Source organism: Paramacrobiotus metropolitanus, unplaced genomic scaffold, assembly GCF_019649055.1.
Source record: "Paramacrobiotus metropolitanus isolate TYO unplaced genomic scaffold, Prichtersi_v1.0 Parri_scaffold0000093, whole genome shotgun sequence".
In the NCBI taxonomy this organism is placed as follows: Eukaryota; Metazoa; Tardigrada; class Eutardigrada; order Parachela; family Macrobiotidae; genus Paramacrobiotus; species Paramacrobiotus metropolitanus.
Window position 1 is genome coordinate 320,147 of NW_026570313.1, and position 20,681 is coordinate 340,827.

Consider the following 20,681-nt stretch of genomic DNA (forward strand, 5'->3'; position numbering starts at 1 on the left):
ATAGGAGTGGATCACGATGACCATGCAGCCCAGCGTGAAAGCCGCGCACTCCCCGCAGAACGCATAAAAGCGTCTCGCTTGTGATCCCAACTGGTTTCCGTAACCAGCTTCCAAAAGACAGTATCTGGACGTTTGGTCAGCACCAAGCAGCATCCGTCTGCGCAGAATAAAATGAGGTAATAACACATACTTCCAGTTTTTCAGAGGAATGGGCGTAACTGATTTTCGCGTTGGATATAAGCTTGTCACGTAATTATTAACGCATTAGCGCAGCGACAAATGCGAGTTCACAGGGTACGTCCGACTCCATACTACGACGCGCCATGCCACACTTCTTAACGCTAAACATGCCAAATATCGATCTGAATGATAAACTATCGACACAAACCATAAAATATTAACTTCTCTTATTTTTAATAACCTTAAATAATGAGACGAGTTGTAATATACGTATTGTATCTACTGTAGAATCGTACGCTCTGTACTGATCTGACTAGTATCGCAACAAACGGCAGCAGAACAGAAAAGACAAAATCGTAGCTACCGTAGCTACGAGAATCGAGGAAACAGAAAGTTGCTAAGAAGGAAGCAGAATTAGGAAACTAAGAATCACGAGAAACAATTGTTAGAACAGTTTTACGTGTTTTCTGTACTGTATGCACAAATTATCGGTTGTGATCAAATAAAAAGTACAGTAAAGAAAAAAAATTGTTAGAATCGCACCGTACGTATGTATAATACAATTGTAGTAGTACATACACCACACGAGTAAACTTTTCGCTGTAGTAGACATAATGGAGTGACAAGTTCATAGCGCAACTTTTGCGCTAAATGCATGCTATCTGTAGACCTGCCACCTCTATGATAGGAATTACTGGACAGGCTTGTAAATACTGCAAACTGAATTAATAGATTGTGCTAACTGCATAGTACTGCGTACAGCATTACGTACTGAATTTTCTCGTAAACCGGTGCCAAATAAGGCCGATCCATCCACCATCCAAATAATCTCCCGAGGCAGTTCAATGTCAACAGACATATGGTGATAACGCAGCAGGGAAAAACAGCGTCCGTACCTAGTGTTTTAACAGCTGCCACAACAAGGGTCGCTGCAAAAAGCACGACCGGTAATGCGCAAACAACCAGCCACACCGCGGCGATGCAACCCAATCCGATCAACAGCGGCAGACTACGCAGGATCGTTCCAATGCACGACGCAATGTCGTAGCCAGTGTAACCGAAAACCGCCGCGAGCTGTTGACAATGGCGAAAGTGATACGGCCATGGCGCATGTTCCCAGTTCAGGTTGATCAACAGCGAGCAACACACGGCCACAGCCAAGATGACACTAGCGCCTACTGTGACGACTGTGCCTGGGTATCCCACAGCGGGTCTGGATGGGGAGACTGCGTCACACGGAGTTTTGCCGAGCGAAGTTGTTGTACCGGCAGACGGTTCCCATGCAGACATGACGCCATCCCACACACAGGCGCTCATCGGCTACCAAAAATTAATAAGAAATTTATTAATGTTGAAAATATTTTACAATCTGAGTATTTGTCATCTATTAATGAACTATGATTTGCTACCACGTAACTGATCACTGAGTATATAGTGCACCCAGGTCACAAATCTCCTGTTAAATTGTTAATTAAGCTGCACTTCGACATTTTTAATTACTTATTGTCGTGAATGTATCCTGCCTTATAATTTAAAAGCAACGTGCTTACGTGCTTATGTCTGTGTGCTTATGTGGTTCTGTAGAATAACAGAACTTATACCAGTGTGTTGCTGCTTCGTAATTTTGTTCCCGTGACTTCTATGATTTATCAGCCATTACAATGCAGTTTCTATCAGTTAAAAAAAAAAACAATGGAGGACCCCCAGAATACTACCTACCAAATACACTTATGCAATTTTTTTAGGCTAAAACGACGGCTCTAGTAAAAAGACAACTCACGTATCCAAAGAATTCGAGGATGCTGTCCAATGCCAGCGGAGCGTTGGGATCCACCCGATTCGCTCGCCAGTCTGGAAAAGAACGCATCCCGAATTTCATAGACACTTGACTGGCGAACCACAAAACAACCAGGGCTTCCGTAAGGATTTCATTGTACGCCCAGGAGTGACCTTTATGGAAGTTGCAGCGGAGAGTTCGTGGCATGGTGAAACTGTCGAAAATCTTCAGGATATCACACACGAAAAAAGATAGCGATTTAAGGTGCGCTTTTTGACGAGGGAATGACTATTCGCTGCCAAATCAGCAACCGTGATTCGTCTAACAACCGTTTGTCGATAGAAAGCGCAGATGCCACACGCATACCAAAATGGAAGCACGAGCTACATCAAATCGATCATCCTGTTCGTATCAGTAGCTGCGCAAGCAGGAAGATCTGTGCAAACAGCCAACGTTAGTTGGCTGTTCGTTAGAACTGACGAGCTCAGTCTACGACTAACTCATGACGACGACTGTAACCGACCAAAACGTCCGGACGACCAAGACGTCCGGCGGACGTTTTGGTCGTTAAACCGACCAAACCGTCCGGGGGCCAAAAAAACGTCCGCCGTAAATTTTGCCCACCCAACTTTTTTGGCGTTCTGGGTGGGACCTGAAGCTCCTGAGAGCCTTTTCAACCCGGACACTTTGGTCGGAGTACAATTTCAGCCCGGACACTTTGGACGGAGTACTACTTCAGCCCAGACACTTTGGTCGGAGTACTATTTCAGCCCGGACACTTTGGACGGAGTACTACTTCAGCCCGGACACTTTGGTCGGAGTACTATTTCAGCCCGGACACTTTGGTCGGAGTACAATTTCAGCCCGGACACTTTGGACGGAGTACTATTTCAGCCCGGACACTTTGGACGGAATACTATTTCAGCCCGGACACTTTGGACGGAGTACTACTTCAGCCCGGACACTTTGGACGGAATACTACTTCAGCCCGGACACTTTGGTCGGAGTACAATTTCAGCCCGGACACTTTGGTCGGAGTACTATTTCAGCCCGGACACTTTGGACGGAATACTACTTCAGCCCAGACACTTTGGTCGGAGTACTATTTCAGCCCGGACACTTTGGACGGAGTACTACTTCAGCCCGGACACTTTGGTCGGAGTACTATTTCAGCCCGGACACTTTGGACGGAGTACTACTTCAGCCCAGACACTTTGGTCGGAGTACTATTTCAGCCCGGACACTTTGGACGGAGTACTACTTCAGCCCGGACACTTTGGTCGGAGTACTATTTCAGCCCGGACACTTTGGTCGGAGTACAATTTCAGCCCGGACACTTTGGACGGAGTACTATTTCAGCCCGGACACTTTGGACGGAATACTACTTCAGCCCGGACACTTTGGTCGGAGTACAATTTCAGCCCGGACACTTTGGTCGGAATACTACTTCAGCCCGGACACTTTGGTCGGAGTACAATTTCAGCCCGGACACTTTGGTCGGAGTACTACTTCAGCCCGGACACTTTGGACGGAGTAATATTTCAGCCCGGACACTTTGGTCGGAGTACTATTTCAGCCCGGACACTTTGGACGGAATACTACTTCAGCCCGGACACTTTGGTCGGAGTACAATTTCAGCCCGGACACTTTGTTCGGAGTACTACTTCAGCCCGGACACTTTGGACGGAGTACTACTTCAGCCCGGACACTTTGGACGGAGTAATATTTCAGCCCGGACACTTTGGTCGGAGTACTACTTCAGCCCGGACACTTTGGTCGGAGTACTATTTCAGCCCGGACACTTTGGTCGGAGTACAATTTCAGCCCGGACACTTTGGACGGAGTACTATTTCAGCCCGGACACTTTGGTCGGAGTACTACTTCAGCCCGGACACTTTGGTCGGAGTACTACTTCAGCCCGGACACTTTGGTCGGAGTACTATTTCAGCCCGGACACTTTGGACGGAGTACTACTTTAGCCCGGACACTTTGGACGGAGTACTGCTTCAGCCTGGACACTTTGGACGGAGTACTATTTCAGCCCGGACACTTTGGACGGAGTACTACTTTAGCCCGGACACTTTGGACGGAGTACCATTTCAGCCCGGACACTCTGGTCGGAGTGCAGAGTACTATTTCAACCCGGACGCATTGACTGCTTTGTCCGGCCACCAAACACAGCTGAGACTTTGTTTGGTCATTGAAGGAAGCTGGAAGCTTCCCAAGTCAAAAAGTCGTACTGGTCTTGAAACTGCTTTGTCTACTTCATCTGTACTTCGAACTTCCTGTTTGCACCTCGTAGAGTTACTAAATTGGGAGTGTTTTCCGTACCGTTTCGATTACTTTTTCGGGTGTTCTCACGAACAAAATGAGCAACAAAACTAGGTATCATTAGCAACTTTTCGGAACATTTAGGCGGAAGTGCATGGAACATTCTTAACCACGAAAGCATAAAAGTGAAACCATGAAAAACAGACCAATGGTAACATCACCGAAATATTAACGGGTAACAGCTCTTACAATTGCATCCATAATGAGACAATAGAATAGTCAACTGCAACAAGAAAATGCAAAAATAATAGTCCCACGACCACTCCATGCCGTTCATCCGCAGTCTGCAGGTGCAGCTTCTCGACATTCTCCACAAAGATGCGCTTCGTGTGCTGCGCCTGAGATTCCAGGCCGCCGCTCTTCATCAACGAAGGCGGGAAGAGGGCGCCAGCGGGGTAGGCGCTGAAGAGTGCTCCAGGTAGAGCTCCGAGGCCAGCGTATTCAGAACCATCTCCACCAGCAGTTAGATGAGCAGCACGTAGCGCAGCGTCTCCAGCAGCTGGGGCCGCAGCTCGGCTGTTTTCTCGATCAGCGGGCCGTGCTCCTTGCTACAGGTGGCCAGGAAGAGCGTCAGGTTCTGGATGAACTTCTGCTTGTCGCCCGTGCCCTTGCCGTACGCCGCGCGGATGTCCGTCTCCAGCGGCAGAGTCTGCAGCAAAAAACCCCTAAAAATTAATCCCACAATCAACTCAACACAAAATGTCTCAATTATCGAAAACATTTCAACAGCAGGTACGCACATAAAAATTCGTTTACAGGAAGTGGATGCTACCACAGTTCTTTTCTTTGCACAAGAAAAATAATCAAAGCCGATGAAATAAAAAAAACAATGCTACAAAAAATGTCGCAAAACAATGTCAAAATATAATTCACAGACAAAACAGTAGACTACTACACACAGTAGTAGTAATACCCAATAATTTGGCTATGGCTATTTTACCCCAGTATTCTGCAGTGTGGCAAAATAGCCTTTTGCTATTTTGCCCCACACTGGGTTCAAATAGCCTTTAGCTATTTTGCCCCAGTATGGGGGGCAAAATAGCCTTTCGCTATTTTGCCCCACACTGCGCCCAAATAGTCTTTAGTTATTTTGCCCCAGCATAGTCGGCAGAATAGCCTTTAGCCATTTTGCCACACGTTGTGTGTTCCCAGTGTTCGAATGGTGTGACGTATAATCACGTATTGCGATGTCCCGCAAATTGTTCCGGCACTGGTCGTAGCAACCTCATTGCAATCAGCATGTTGTTGCTACGTTTGTTATTAGTTGTTTGTATGCAGTCTTCTTATGCAGCGAACTGTGCATTAATATCAAAGTATTCGGCCGCGCAACTTACGGCTCTATTGCACCAAGTATGGATAGTTGCATAGAATAAATCAAGAATTATTTTCGTACGTTTTGCACTATTTTAGCGTAGTTTTTATTGCAAATCCTGCAACATCAACATCAAAGTCAACATCAAAGTTTTGATGTGCCAGCAGGGAGACGAGCGGTGTTTTAGAGGAGGGGGTAGCGGCCGTTTGTTTCATGCTTATGAATGCTCTTGGAAAAGTATCACCACTTAAGATTTTTCCGTGGGGAATTTTAAAAGTTATTGAATGATTCACAGGCGTCGCGCGTTATCAGAAAAATCTTGCATGATCAGTGCTTGCGCTGATCTCGGAACAAAGTGGTTCTCCCATAGACTTCTATGTTCAAAAGGTCATACCGAGAAGTGCGGTTGCCTAGCACATGGATGTGGCGGACCTCGAACTGAAAACTTCCATGAATCAGACGTGTACTACGTTACTTTATTTTAGAGTGTTGACAAATGTCCACAACACAGACGAGAAGGTATAAGCGCCGGACGAAATGGAAGAAAAAACCATTAAAGTGATGAATAAAAAAAGCTAAGACTGCTGCTTAAACCTGCTGGAACGAGATGCCTCGGGCTTGCTGTGTAAATGAAAATTTAAAAAGGGCGCTCAACAACTTCGGAATGAGATTTTATCAAACATGGTTGCTTGCGACATTCGGCGACTGTCCGGCGAAGGCGCAAAGGAGATCGTCCTCTTCTTTGACGGTGCCCGCCGTAAATTTCCAAAGGTCACGCAGGTTTCATGGGATTCGATGGGTGTTCTGCATATATCGCAAAAGCATTGGTTGCGAAACAGTCCAAACATATTATTCTTGCTGTGCGGGATTAGTGAAATTTTTACACAAATTTTTGAGTCGGAAGATGGCAACCACGGCCAATGGTTCGAGCCACATTTTTAATCCGGTCGGTTTTTATTTTTATATCGCTGTAAACTGAAATATGCTCTCAGCAGGGCAGCCTAAAATGCAAAACATGCTAGACACATGCAGCAACGATATCAAAATCAAATAATTATAAATTTATCGCCGGCTGACCTTTAGTGATTTTTGAAAATAGGTTTTCGAAAATAACTGATTTTTGAAAATAAGTGTGATAGGGCTGTATATCAAAACTATTTTGAACTATTTTTTCGCAATTTCCGGTGAATATATTTACTGCTTTGGATTCAATCATTACAGTCGTCAGGATGTATTACATTACGTTCATCAGGATGTGCTACGGCTCCTATTCATCGCTGTTCTTGGGCGACACTGTCATCACTTCCCAGTCCGGTGTGCAGCAGGGAGATCCACTTGGCCCAGCCCTGTTTTGTTTGGTACTGCAAATCGTCATTGATAAGCTGAACACTGATCTGAACGCCTGGTTCATGGACGACGGAACCCTTGGAGGCCGTCCTGCGAGTGTCATCCACAATTTTCAGCAGCTGATCATGGAAGCACAGAAAATCGGCCTTACTGTCAATATTGCTAAGTGTGAACTGTTCCTCTGCGGGGGCACAGACGCTCAACGAATGTCTGCCGCGGACGAATTTTCCCGTTTATTCCCTGGTATAACTATCACATCGGCAGAAAAACTCAACCTTCTCGGGTCCCCCCTGTTGCCCGCCGCTGTTGTACCAATGGTCAATGAGAAGATAAGCCAAATGGGAGTAATGTGTGATCGCCTTCGGTTGCTCCCTAAACATCAAGCGCTCTTCCTCTTGAAGAACTGTTTAGCAGTGCCGAAGATCGTCCACATCCTTCGTACTTCTTTAGCATGGATGTTCCCTCATGAACTTTACAGACTCGACCAGGTGTTCCGCGACGCTGTGGAATCCATCACTAATGTACGTATGGACCACCCGACGTGGCTTCAAGCCTCACTTCCCGTTCGCTTCGGTGGTTTGGGGATCAGACGCACGGAGAAGCTAGCTCCCTCTGCCTATATGGCATCGGCTTCCTCGTTGCACCCGCTGATTTCCAAGCTTTGCCCGAAGCTAACGGCTACGGATGTGACCGCCGCCACGCATGCCTGGAAACTGACGTCCGATACAGATGAACTTCCGCCCCTCCCGTTCCGCCACGTCCAGAAAGCATGGGACACACCTGCGACGCTACATGCCTTTTCCCGACTGGCAGCCATAAGGACCACACAGGAGGAAGTCGCCCACCTGAAAGCAGTATCAGTCCCGGAATCAGGTGTGTGGATTCATGCATTACCGGCAGCTTGTCTCGGTAATCTTCTGGAGAACAATGCCTTTCGCATAAGCGTCGCGCTGCGACTGGGAGCTCCAATTGTTACTCCCCACGTGTGCGTATGTGGCGGCTTGGTGGATGAATTGGGGCGGCACGGGCTCCGATGCAAACGGTCAGCAGGCAGACTGCCACGACACGACGGCATAAGCGGGGAGATCGCCCGTGGATTGAAAACGGCAGGTTTTCCTGCGAGAATGGAACCAAAGGGTCTGTCTTTGAAGGATAAGAAAAGGCCGGATGTGATTACTCTGGTACCATGGGAGCGTGGAAAACCGCTGGCCGTGGATGTAACATGCGTCGACACACTCGCCGCCTCGTATATCGACCGTACCTCTGTAAACGTCGGAGCAGCAGCTGAACAAGCGGAAAGGGCGAAGCTGACAAAACACGCCTGGCTGCAACCTCGGTACAACCTCAAGGCAGCAGCGTTCGAAATTTACGGGCCATGGGGATGTGGTACTAAGACGTTAGTGGATAAGGTTGGAAACGGGATAGCTTCTGCAACAGGCCAGAAACGAGCGAAAGAGTTTTTTAGGCAGCGGCTATCTATTCAAATACAGAGAGGAAACGCAATATGTGTGATGGGTACAATTCCCGACCAGGATAGCATTGAGGAAGTGTTTTTGCTATGAATATTCTTTTTGTTTCAGTACTAAGTGTGTACTAGCGTGTGATACTTATTAAAGGTACTATATAGTCACGCCGCCTTCGACAGTGTTGCGAGGTACTTTGGTATTGCCTTACCTTTATGCTTAAGGGATTTGGCCCGGTACATAGCACCAAATTCGTGTACATCCACGGCAACCTTCGCTGTCGCGCACTCCCAAATACTTTTTTGCATTGCTTTATGGTATTTTGTAGCCAAAGAATTGTATACGTAGTAGTGAAATCCGTTTGCGCGCGCAACATCCGGTTGCGGAGTTATGAGGTAACAAAATTCCAAAAAGTTTAAATGCATTCAGGTGTACCAAAAGTCTCATTATGGACCGATCCCTTTCAAATTTTGCACGTAAATGCACACAACCATGAAGATTGTTTTGGTACGGATCCAGACTTCTACAATTTTTTTCGAATTTTAAAATGAATTTCAAAAATTTTAAAATTCATTTTAAAATTTAAAAAAAATCCTAGAAGTCTGGTTCCGTACCAAAACAATCTTCATGGTTATGTGCATTTACGTGCAAAATTTGAAAGGGATCGGTCCATAATGAGACTTTTGGTACACCTGAATGCATTTAAACTTTTTGGAATTTTGTTACCCTCATAACTCCGCAACCGGATGTTGCGCGCGCAAACGGATTTCACAACTACGTATACAATTCTTTCGGCTACATAATACCATAAAGCATTGCAAAAAAGTGTTTGGGAGTGCGCGACTGCGAAAGTTCCCGCCAATGTACACGAATTTAGTGCTATGTACCGGGCCAAATCCCTTAAAAGCTGCATGTCGATGTGAGAATGCCTTCAACTGATTCTCTCGGGTTGACTGTTACTAAACCGCACTGAACTTGTTCGGCTGGAATATCATTAAAATAATGAATTATTATGGTTTTTTTAACCAGGCAATGTTGTCAGGAAAGCTAGCTAAAAGACGGTTTAAGGGGACCACTAGCCGCTGCGTTTTTAGTTTGGCCGCTTTTATAAAGTTGCCAAGTTTTATATGCCCTGGTAGAGAATTCTTTTATCTTTATGATGATGTATTGCAAAACACAATTAGTAAAACCTCCTTTAAGTTACAGTTTGAAAACCAAGACCGGGTAAGCGCTCATCGAGTAAACTGATTGCTGTAGCCGGCTGGCCATGGCCACACACACCTGCGGCAGGCAGGCGGTCAGATGGTATTCCAAGCCGGTGTTGATTCAGCTCACAAGCAGATATTTTCGGAGAAGGTTTCCTGGTGAATACATGAAACATACCATTCTGTAGAGAAAAATCAGCTCTATTAAGTACTATTTTTTTCAACGGGGTAAGTATTCATTTTTTTGTAATAATTATGTAAAGTTAGTACTGCAAAACGTTCCGTGACGTGTACGCGCGCACATCAAAGATGCCGCCCATAGACGCAGCAGAGATACGGATCTTCGCTCAAACTTGAGCGCTGTCCTGCCTTCACCGCAGTTACTTTGGCGGCTAAAAAAATTCGTGTTCCTTCTCGTTTTCCATCCGCATGGAATGCTTACGGATTTATAATATTTTTCACGTGCATTTGAGATGAAGGATGTTCAAATAGTAATTTTGTGAGTTCGTAGAACCAGAAACGAAAATCGCGCTGGGAAAAGATGTTCAATGCTCAGAAGATACAGCAAGCCATACACTCGCTCACACTGAATCCCGATATGATCTGGCAAACTGATAACCATGCGCTGCAGCATATCCGCGATCGGCGCTGGCGAAGATCGGTATCTTCACATGCGCGATGGGCGGCATTTTTGATGTGCGCGCGTACACGTCACCGAACGTTCTGCAATACTAATTTTACATAGTTATTACAAATGAATGACAATACTTACCCCGTTGAAAAAAATAGTACTTAATAGAGTTTTTGTGTGCTAAAAGCGCGCGGATGGCCAGCCGGATCAGCCACGATAAGCAGCCTGTCTGCCGAACAGCCCATTCTTTGGTTGCAGTTTTGAATAATACAAAATTCAAGACTTTGAAAATCTAAAACTTGAGAACCAAACATGGTATGGAAACACAGCCAACATCATAAAATCAGTTTTTTTTCAGAAAGCTTATATATCGAAACACCACTGCTGTTCTACATCCTACATTCCGAATAACTGAAAAAACAGTTTTTGAAAAGTGTTGTTTGCGTTTTGTTGATCAGATATCGAAGTTTTTTATTAGCATGTTTCGGTATATAAGCTTTCCAGCTGATAACAGGTACAACAATGTAGGTTACGTCAAAAACAAAGGAACTTTGTCATTCAACTTTTGCTTTCAAAGGTTTTTCTTTGTTTAGTGAACAGCTCGGTCTAGACACAGGCCAGAGAGGATCGCGCCACACCATTTTGTAGCTAAATCCTCTCCGCGCTCAGTCAGAATAAGGATAACATATCCGGTCATCGTTTCCATGCTAATCCCGTTTTCCCAGACCCACCCAACTGCGGCTAGGGGTCCCCTTAAGTCTTTTCTAAAATCTTCCATTTAATTATTCAAGTAGGCCGTTAGTAAGAAATGGACGACTATGCGTCTCTGCCTCGACTGCCATCGAGCAACTGCACGTGCACCGAACTACCACTACCGTGCAGTGCACAGAGCCCGGTACGTGCGAGATTGACCGCACTAAGACTTCCGTCCAGTGAGAGATTGACCGAAGTACCACTAATGTGCAGTGCACATATCTCGTTAGGTGAATGAGTGATCGAGTTGTCATCACTGTCCAGTACAAATAGCGGATTAGGTTATTGAGTAACTGGGTTTCTACTAGTGTTCCGTGGACAGAGGTCGCTAAGTGAATCAGTGACCTAAACTACCAAATATCAACTGAGTAACGAGCGGTGATTGAGTAACGAGCGTTCTCTACTGTCTAGTGTCTATTGCACAGATGCCGTTAAGAGACGAATAGAGGTGTTAGCAAAGTGAGTGACCGAGGTAGACAACTGTCCAGTCAACAGCGTTGCAGAGGTATTAGAAAATTGAGTGACCAAGCTACTGTCACTGTTCAGAGGGCAGACGTGCTAGGAAAAGTAGTGACCTTTCCGTTGCACAGAACCTCAGCTGAGTGATGTAACAGAGAAGTGTGAGGAGCTTGCAAGTGTCTTTATTGACCAATAAAGGCTGACTATACTGCGTAATAGCAGGAAGAAAGAACAATGCCAATGTCTGGCTGAATCTAGCAAGTGGTTGCTAAAAGGGTTTTTGAGCGTCTGCCAAGGCGTGAAAGAAGGCTAGCGGCAAACACGTGCGTGATGCGGTCCAGACATATCAGCTGTGTGATACGCAGACTCGATTCGATCCAACGCGAGCGTATGAACGCTGATTGGTGCTGCGAGAGAGGGACGAGAGAGCAGTGCTATTCAGCGTATGCGCTGCGTATATCCGCTTCAGCGGATGAGTGCAGTGCAGCAGCGCACATACGTACAAGTGAGAGAGGCGATACTGCATGCAAGTGAGTGCAAGTACGCCCTGTGTGGTCGGAGCACCACTCGCAGGCTCGTACGCCTAATATGCCTCTGGGCGGGAATCAGAGCCCCTGCGAAGGATGCTCCGACTCGATACCGCACCAGTATCGCACAACTCTCCGGATGGACCCATGTGGGGTCGCCGGTACGCGCCCTCATGCACCGGGAGTCCGGTATCTAGTCGACCGCCCCATACTTTACTTGCGAACCCATGAGAGGCAAGCAATTCACGGCCGGGAAATCCGGAAGTCGCTCGGGCTTTTCATTGGACCGGTGATGCATCTGATGGCTGGTTTCTTGCTTCGGTTGGCATCGGACAACAATGTGAAAAAGAAAATGTAATGAAAGTTATAAAGCGTGAAAGAAAAGTATAAAATAAAGTTTACACCAATTCCAGTGAGCAAAAACGAGAGCTCTGTTGAAAAGATCGAACTAGAAGAATACAATTCCCTTTGTTAGGAAAATTGCTAAAAAAATGCAAAATCTGTCCGGTGGTCTTATTTCGACTAGAATGACGTCCACGGGGTGCTTGAACCTCCACGGGTTCTCCTGTCCAATCTCATCCGGCAAGCTGGGTCCGGGGCGTCGGTTCCCGAATTACCCGTCGTAACCGGTCAAGTTCACCGAGGTCGGATAATCACGGTTAAACACTTACTTCCGACTCGTATCCGTCCGTTAGGAATGGAGAGATACTGTCGCAGTTGCGAATGCCCTGGCATCCTCTCTAATGGGAAAATTGGACTGAGGTCCGTTGACCAAGGTCGGCCTACCGGTAAGTCGACCGGCGGCCTGGAAATCCGGCTAAGTTCCGAATTCCTACAGTTCAGGTCGGAGAAAGCTGTGCCTAAGTCATGCGACCTGTGTGGTCGTCGAGTACAGCAATTCCGTTCAAAAGTGATCGGTTAAAACCGCTCAATCTGCTACCACGAGCCTGGTTATGGGGTTTATCCGATACGAACTGGTCGAAGGTCCGGTCGGAAATCTTGAGTTCCTTTGGTGGAAGTATTCAGTCGACTTCCATCCGATGCGTTCCGTTGTTAGCCGACTTGTGTTCGGTCGCGATGTTATCCGACTCGAGGTGGGTTATAATGGTATCCGAATCGACACCTGTGGCACGTTTCGTACCAAAGAAAAAAAAGTGAGTCGTTTTTTCTCTCCTTGTAGACACAGTAGACATCTGGATACAGGCTGTAGACACCCTGTAGACCTATCGGTAGTTACCTGGTTTCTTGGGATGTATACAGCGTGTCTACAACTGTGTGTACAGGTTGTTTACAGATGTCTACCGCTGTATACAGGCAGCCCTTCTTAGTTTCAGTCAGCCCTTCTTAGGTTCTCCCTGTATACACCGGTAGTCATCTGTAGACCGCTCGTAGACACCACTGTACACATACTGTAGTCACCTGGTTTCTTAGGTTTCTTAGGTTGTCTACAGGATGTTTACAGGTTGTCTACAGATGTCTACCGCTGTTTACAGGTAGCCCTTCTTAGGTTCAGCTCGATACTCTGTCTGTATACTCCGGTAGTCATCTGTAGGCATCCCTGTAGACATACTGTAGTCACGGTTTCTTAGGATGTATGCAGGTTGTCTACTGGGTGTCTACAGATGACTACAGTGACTACAGGAAAGAAGAAAACGTTCCAGTTTTCTTCTTTGGTACGAAACGTTCCATATATACGAGGTCGGTTATCCATGTTGATGTTCCGTGATCGGCTATTGACTTCCGATGGTCGGCTGAAGTATGTTTCTCACCGTCCATAAGCTGCAATCTTCCGTTTGGGAGTCGATGTCCTACCTCTGGTTACTCTGCCGATTTGTTGTCGTACACTTCCGACTTTCATTTGGTCATAATAATCCGACTCGAGGTCGGTTACACGTTCTTTTTAATGGTCGGCCAAGACGACTTACACCGTTAGGCTCATGTGGGGCTGGCAGGACTTTGCATGTCCATGAAGGCAGGATTTCTCCCGGCAATTAGCCACATTGGGCTTACCGGAGAAATGGGCAGTCTGACTTAAGTCGGAGCCCAAGGCTCAACGCTGCCGAGGCGCGAGAACTGTGCGCCGATTTCAACCATAGATCTTGTCTGGTGGAGTGGGACTACAAAAGCCCCTCGTTGCCACGAGCAAGCCCGATTGCATGATGGAGTACTAGTCTCTCGGCCGACAGACGCCATGGCAACAGGCCACGAGTTAATCCTAACCCATCTGACAGGACTCGGACCATCCAAAGGTATGTTACTCGGATAAGCGGAATAACCGACCAACAGAAGTCTGGATCCGACCCAGAGTTCATAACAAGGTAGTACAGATCCAATTCTTCGTTTTCTTTGTCGCCAACCTGAGAGGCCTATCCCCTTCTGTTGGGGGTAGACAACCCAGGTCCACGAGGAAGGTTCTTTGCCGCGAACGAAGGACACGTGGCCATTTCTGTTGCGGACACCTGTTCTTCGTCCCCGGGGTTGGTTGAGGGGATGCGGACCGCGTTTGTTAGCACGGTCCGCCTAGGATGTTCCATTAAAGACATGGGCAACGAGGTCGGCGGCGGAGTCGTTAGTACACCAGTAGCCAGCTAAACCGTCGTTGTTCCTCTTCAGGGAGAGGCAGCACGTTGAAAACGCGAATTTCGGCGAAGGTCTTGGCTCTGGCTTGGTCGGCCATGTTTTGGCTACTCCAAGTGGGAGTTCCCAGATAATGCTCGTTGTCGATATCCGGTTCTTAGATATCGCTGTATTGCATGTGGCCAAGTCGTACGGCTTTTTTCAGTATCTTCGGTTGATGGGTCGTATTCTGGATGTTTATCCAGGCCGTGTCTATCTGATGTCGGATTTTAATCCTGGCTTCGATTGGCCGGACAGGTCGGATTTTTTGCCTTAGGGTGACAAAGTGAACATACCTCCTAGCGTTCATCGGTTTGGCCGTCCGTACCTTAATAGAATACGTCGAGTATGGTGGGAGTGATACTCGCTCGCTGTTAAAGACCACTTGCCGGTCTAACGGCTTAGAGTCGATGAATGGGTCTAGCTTCAGATGGTAAACTTCTGGGCTTTTGTTGTCCAGGTTTAATTCTTCGATCGTCTTGACTTTTGCAATCCGTGCCTTCCATGGGTTGAACTGCACTGACTCCTGTTGGTCAGTCAAGTTAACCGAGGTCGGTTTTTCGGTTGACAACTGCTGAAAAACCGTCGTCGGAGGTTGGAGATCGTCTTCCTCCGTTTTACTCCTCCCGATTCTCTTAGGATTTTCGACGGTTCGAGTTCGGCTTGTTGCTTGGGGTCGGCCGGCTTTTCCTGTTCGGTTAGTTCCGGTAAATCCTCGACTATGAGTTCTGTGTGAACTATAGACCACAATGCTGTAGTTAGCCAGACGTCGAAGGTCGGTTCTTCATCCTCCGATGACGATTCTTTCGAGTCGTCTTTTCTTGGTTTGTCCGTCTCGCAGTGTCGGACTGACGGATCGAATTCTTCGTCGTCGTCTTCTTCCTCGGATTCCTCCAAAGGTCGGTTATCGGAGTCTGTGTCCGCCGAATCGCTCGTGCTTTGTGTGTCCGAGCCGTCCGACTCATAGTCCTCAAACTCTACGGCCATTTCATCTTCATGTTCGACCTGAGGTGTATTACCGTTTTCGACCTGTGTGGTCGGTTGACGTTGGTTGGCCGAAATCCGTCGGTTGGGTCGGTCGACTCGCTCCGTCCTGATTTTCGAGGTCGGTTGGCTGTGAGCCTATGTTGTTCAGCCATCGGATGACTGTCGGTTGAGTCTTCCGAAAGCGGTCTACCTTCCGGTGCGGTTGCAGGGGTAACGGTGACGACGGTCTGCTGTCCGACCAAATTAGGTCGTGATGCGTTTTGATCGCTCGTATCATTCCGTCGTCTGCATTGTCGCAGAGAATCGTCAACCGAACCGGCAGGATAAAGCAACCGGTAGAGCGCTTTACTTTCCATCTTTTACTCCGTTAAAATTAGAGGATCGGAGTACGAGGACACACTAAGTATACGTGAGAGACAACAAATTAAGCGAGTATAAGTGATAACCATGCCCGGCTTATGCAACGCGGGCAACCACCCAGGTTTGCAGTTACTTGTAAGCGCATAAAAAATGACTGACTGAAAATTATGCAAACTTTCAACGCTGATTTCTCGTGTACTCTGGAATGTGACTATTCAAGCAATATACCAGAAGACGCAGAAAAAAATAACACGATTTTTGATACCAAATAAGTGAGAATATACGCTGATTCAAAAAGACTACAGATATTTTCATTTTCTCGTAGACTTAGCATAGAATCAACGGTCAAGGGTTCCCCACACAGAATCCTATGCTATGTCTACGAGAAACTCAAAAAGGCTATCTATTGTCTTAATCGCTATAAACTGCAACTTGTTGGGTATCAAAAATCTTGTAGATTTTTTCTGCATCGTTTGCTATATTGGTCAAATTGTTTCGTTCCATAGTACACGAGGAATGAGAGCTGGAAGTCAGCATAGGCGTCTATGAAGACGAGCTGTTTAATACGCAGTACTTGGACCGCCAACCCTTGGTGGCTGGGTGTGCTGCACAACACGTGATTGGTTATCATTTATTCTCGCTGGTTTTTTGGTCTATCACGTATACTTAGTGTGTCCTCGTACACAAACTCAGCGCAGACAGAATCATTATGACCTTTCGACGTTGTCGCAATTACCAATTGGACTGTGTACCTCTAGTCGTCTATAGGGAGGGGTATCTAGACGGGTGCGTCTGTTATAATGCAAGGGGTAAATCAACTTATAACTTTGTACAATTCCCTTGCCGTGCACTCTTTATGTCGACTTCGTGTCACTTGCTATTATTTTTTATTATATCCAGCGTGGAGCAGGTATCCGATTTTCGGTTAGGGTGACATTAGCGTGAGGTTTTAAACCGGGCCAAACAGTAGTTGCACAGAAATACAGACAGAAAAAAAGAGTGTCTAATCAAAATTGACACTGTTAAAGTCATGCTTATAAGCGCCAGTAATACGAGTATCGAACAAATCAGAAAAATTAAGATAAATAAAAATTTCCACAATATATTAAGCTTCCAGGCAAAGGTTGTCCGTTGTTCCGTCAATATTTTTCTTCTGTCCCCTTGATTATGGTGCGGTTTCCTTTTCTGAGGTTGTAAGGTGTTCGGATTCCACCATCACGGTGATGCAGTGCGCTACATGGAATCTTTCTGGATGTTTGATCTCGTACAAGCATATTGCTTCTTTTTGCTTCCATCTCGTGGAACAATTTTCAAATTTAGAAATGGGCGATTTCAAATTTTTGCTTGATTTTAAATTATCAACAACTGCGGCCGCGCTGTTTAAAACTGTTAATGAAAAAATAAACTGTTTATGACCAAATGGAAGGAGTAGAAAGTATCAACTGCTCGACCATAAACCTGCAAGTTTAAAAGGAAATAAATGCTTATAGTTTTTGCCTGACTTAAAACGAAGTAGTGTAGCGGATGCCTATAGAAGTGGTGTAGTGTATGTCTACTGTCTAAAGAAGTAGACAGCGAAAAAAAACCTGTGTTGGTGTATAGCGGAAGACACTGCGTTTACACTTTCCTCGCTGTATAGTTAAAGATTTAGCAGTCGCTCCCTCTCATACTCAGAATTCCTAACCCATGGTGTGCAGTCCAGTGTACGACAGTCCAGCTTAGTCGCAAATTGGACTACGTCACATTCTTACATTACATAGAAGACTGGGTTTGAGAACGCGCGGCAGCTTACTTGATTCAACAGTTTTAAAGCCTTTGGGAATCGTTTTTATTACGTCAAAGCATCAAACAAGGTGCCGAGCTGCACATATTTCAGTTGTTGTCCGCATGACAGTGTCCCATGGCCCATCCCTTATTGTCTCCAACAAAGGCACCCAGACAAACGACAGCGTGCTAGATCGCCTCCTCTAAATGACATGCATATTCATATTGCCGCGAATTAGCTGCGAGATATTCTGACAACGACCATAATGCGGCAAAATACAAAAAAGCTAATGCAACACATACTGGGGCAAAATAGCAGAAGGCTATTTTAGCCGCCCATACTGGGGCAAAATAGCTAAAGGCTATTTGAACTCAGTGTGGGGCAAAATAGCAAAAAGCTATTTTGCCTCGCATACTGGGGCAAAATAGCCAAAAGCTATTTTGCCACAAAGACTGGGGTAAAATAGCCACTTCGCAATAATTTTCAAAAGCAAATTAAAGAAACGAAAACAGGAAAAATAATAGAATAAGAATAAAACATATTCAACAACAAAATAAGTAACTACAAAAACGGAAACCAAAAATCCAAAATAAACCAATTAAATGTCTCAGAGAAGTCAATCAACAATCGGATTCATACAGAAAAACGGCAACAAATAAGTAAACAAATAAATAATAAATAAAATAAGAATTTAGAAAAAGAAAACGATGTAAAATTGCTCAGCTGTTTTGCCGACTGCGATTTGACCACAGCTGAGACATCGAGCACTTTGTGCTTCATTCTGCTTACTTCGAGTACGAGTTGCGCTATTCGGGAGAAGCCCTCTTTATTTTGCGAGGCAGCGATTCATTTGCTTAGTCGGACCGTGGCAGCGAATCCTGTTGGCGATCGAAGCAGGTGCAAAGTGGTAATGTTAGTGGCCACTCAACACGTCATTACGCTAATGGAGGCAGGATACAGTGGTGATAATTGGCGGTGTCATGCACGCAATTCCTGTTATCGGTTTCCCCCAGGCTCGAGGGTAATATTCTTACAGTACCACGAACGGGTGCCCTTTATTTAGTCTCAGTCGGCAAATTCCGTCCGGATAATAATTATAAATTACTCATGAATCAGTGGCCAATTAATTCTTTAAGAGCAGTATTAAGGTATCTGAGCGATGCACTGGAGTAGGAAGTTGTGCAGTCTTACCGCGAGATATTAGTTCTTACCATCCCCATTTCCAGCAACCGTCGCTTCGGTTCTACTGCGTGGCAGCGTGCACCAACATGCACTCCAGCTTCCTCTACGGTTTCCATGTAGAACCAAATACGCTGTGCATGTGCAATGCACCTGACATCAGTAAATACACGGCGCACCTTGGGACATCACGGAACGAAAGACCTAAACGGCGGTAGTACGAACTACGCGAACGTTTCTCATTCTAATACCACTAGAAACGCTAGCCTAGACGATCCCTGCCTCCATTATGGTAACTGGAGCGACCCGCAAACGGCTATCGAAATCGCCTCCATGTCGGCAGTTATCATAATCAGCGCCGCCGGCCTCGTCAGCTCTTCCGCACCACATCCGTCAGTGCCTCATTTAAACCGTACATCGCCAACCTTCTCCTGGCCAACTTATTTCTAGCTATTTTTGAAAATCCCCTGGACATTTTATTGGAGCTCTCCTGCCAACACTGCACGCTGTCGTGGGCGGTCTGTGACCTTTATCTCTACTGCAATTACGTCATCACGGCGTGGGCGATACACGCCCACCTCCTCATCACCGTCAACCGCCTCTGGGCGCTGATTTTTCCTTACAGTTATCGTGACCAACACACCATTAGCACCAGCTTCCTCTTTATAGGCGGCGCTCTTGTATACGTCCACATTTGGAGCGTTCCAGGCCTCGTTCTGGATTCCGTGTTTTACCGCAGCATGAATGACGAATGCGAGGTGAACAACGACGCCCAACGAACGTGGGCATTAGCGCTGCAGATCTGCTTGTTTCTGGCTCCTATCGTCTTCGTGGCGGGAGCCTATATGTACATTATCGACCGGCAGCGTATGCGGTGGAAGACGCGTCCCGGAACAAGGGAAGCCTTCTGTCGCAGAAGCCAACGGACGGGAAAAGCGGCGATCCTCCTGCAGCACACAAGAACACCCGTCAGCACATCAATCAGGCCTTCCTCATCCTCACCCTATTGACCTGCAGTGTAGTGATCACGTGGACGCCCTACCAGATCTGCCAGTTGTTGCAGATCCTGGACATTCCGGTGAGCATCCACATCGTGGCTGCATTGGATGTTCTATGGATCGTCCAGTCAATCTTGGATCCACTGCTCTCAACTCGCGTTGTCGCGGACATGCGGACTGTATTTGGACTGTCCGGGCTGAAATAGTACTCCGACCAAAGTGTCCGGGCTGAAATAGTACTCCGACCAAAGTGTCCGGGCTGAAATAGTACTCCGACCAAAGTGTCCGGGCTGAAATAGTACTCCGACCAAAGTGTCAGGGCTGAAGTAGTACTCCGACCAAAGTGTCAGGGCTGAAGTAGTAATCCGACCAAAGTGTCCGGGCTGAAGTAGTACCCCGACCAAAGTGTCCGGGCTGAAATAGTACCCCGACCAAAGTGTCCGGGATGAAATAGTACTCCGACCAAAGTGTCTGGGCAGAAGTAGTACTCCGTCCAAAGTGTCCGGGCTGAAGTAGTACTCTGACCAAAGTGTCCGGGCTGAAATAGTACTCCGTCCAAAGTGTCCGGGCTGAAATTGTACTCCGACCAAAGTGTCCGGGCTGAAATAGTACTCCGACCAAAGTGTCCGGGCTGAAATAGTACTCCGACCACAGTGTCCGGGCTGAAATAGTACTCCGACCAAAGTGTCCGGGCTGAAGTAGTACTCCGTCCAAAGTGTCCGGGCTGAAATAGTACTCCGACCAAAGTGTCCGGGCTGAAGTAGTACTCCGTCCAAAGTGTCCGGGCTGAA

General features: G+C 46.6%; 1 protein-coding gene across 1 annotated transcript; it reads left to right on the top strand.

Moving 5' to 3' along the window:
- The first annotated feature begins 6,829 nt into the window (after positions 1 to 6,829).
- On the top strand, positions 6,830 to 20,096 carry LOC129596644 (uncharacterized). Its single transcript, XM_055493979.1, has 3 exons — positions 6,830 to 8,356; positions 19,267 to 19,759; positions 19,846 to 20,096. Exons 1-3 carry the CDS (start codon positions 6,830 to 6,832, stop codon positions 20,094 to 20,096), a joined length of 2,271 nt encoding a protein of 756 aa, XP_055349954.1.
- The last annotated feature ends 585 nt before the right edge of the window (positions 20,097 to 20,681 follow it).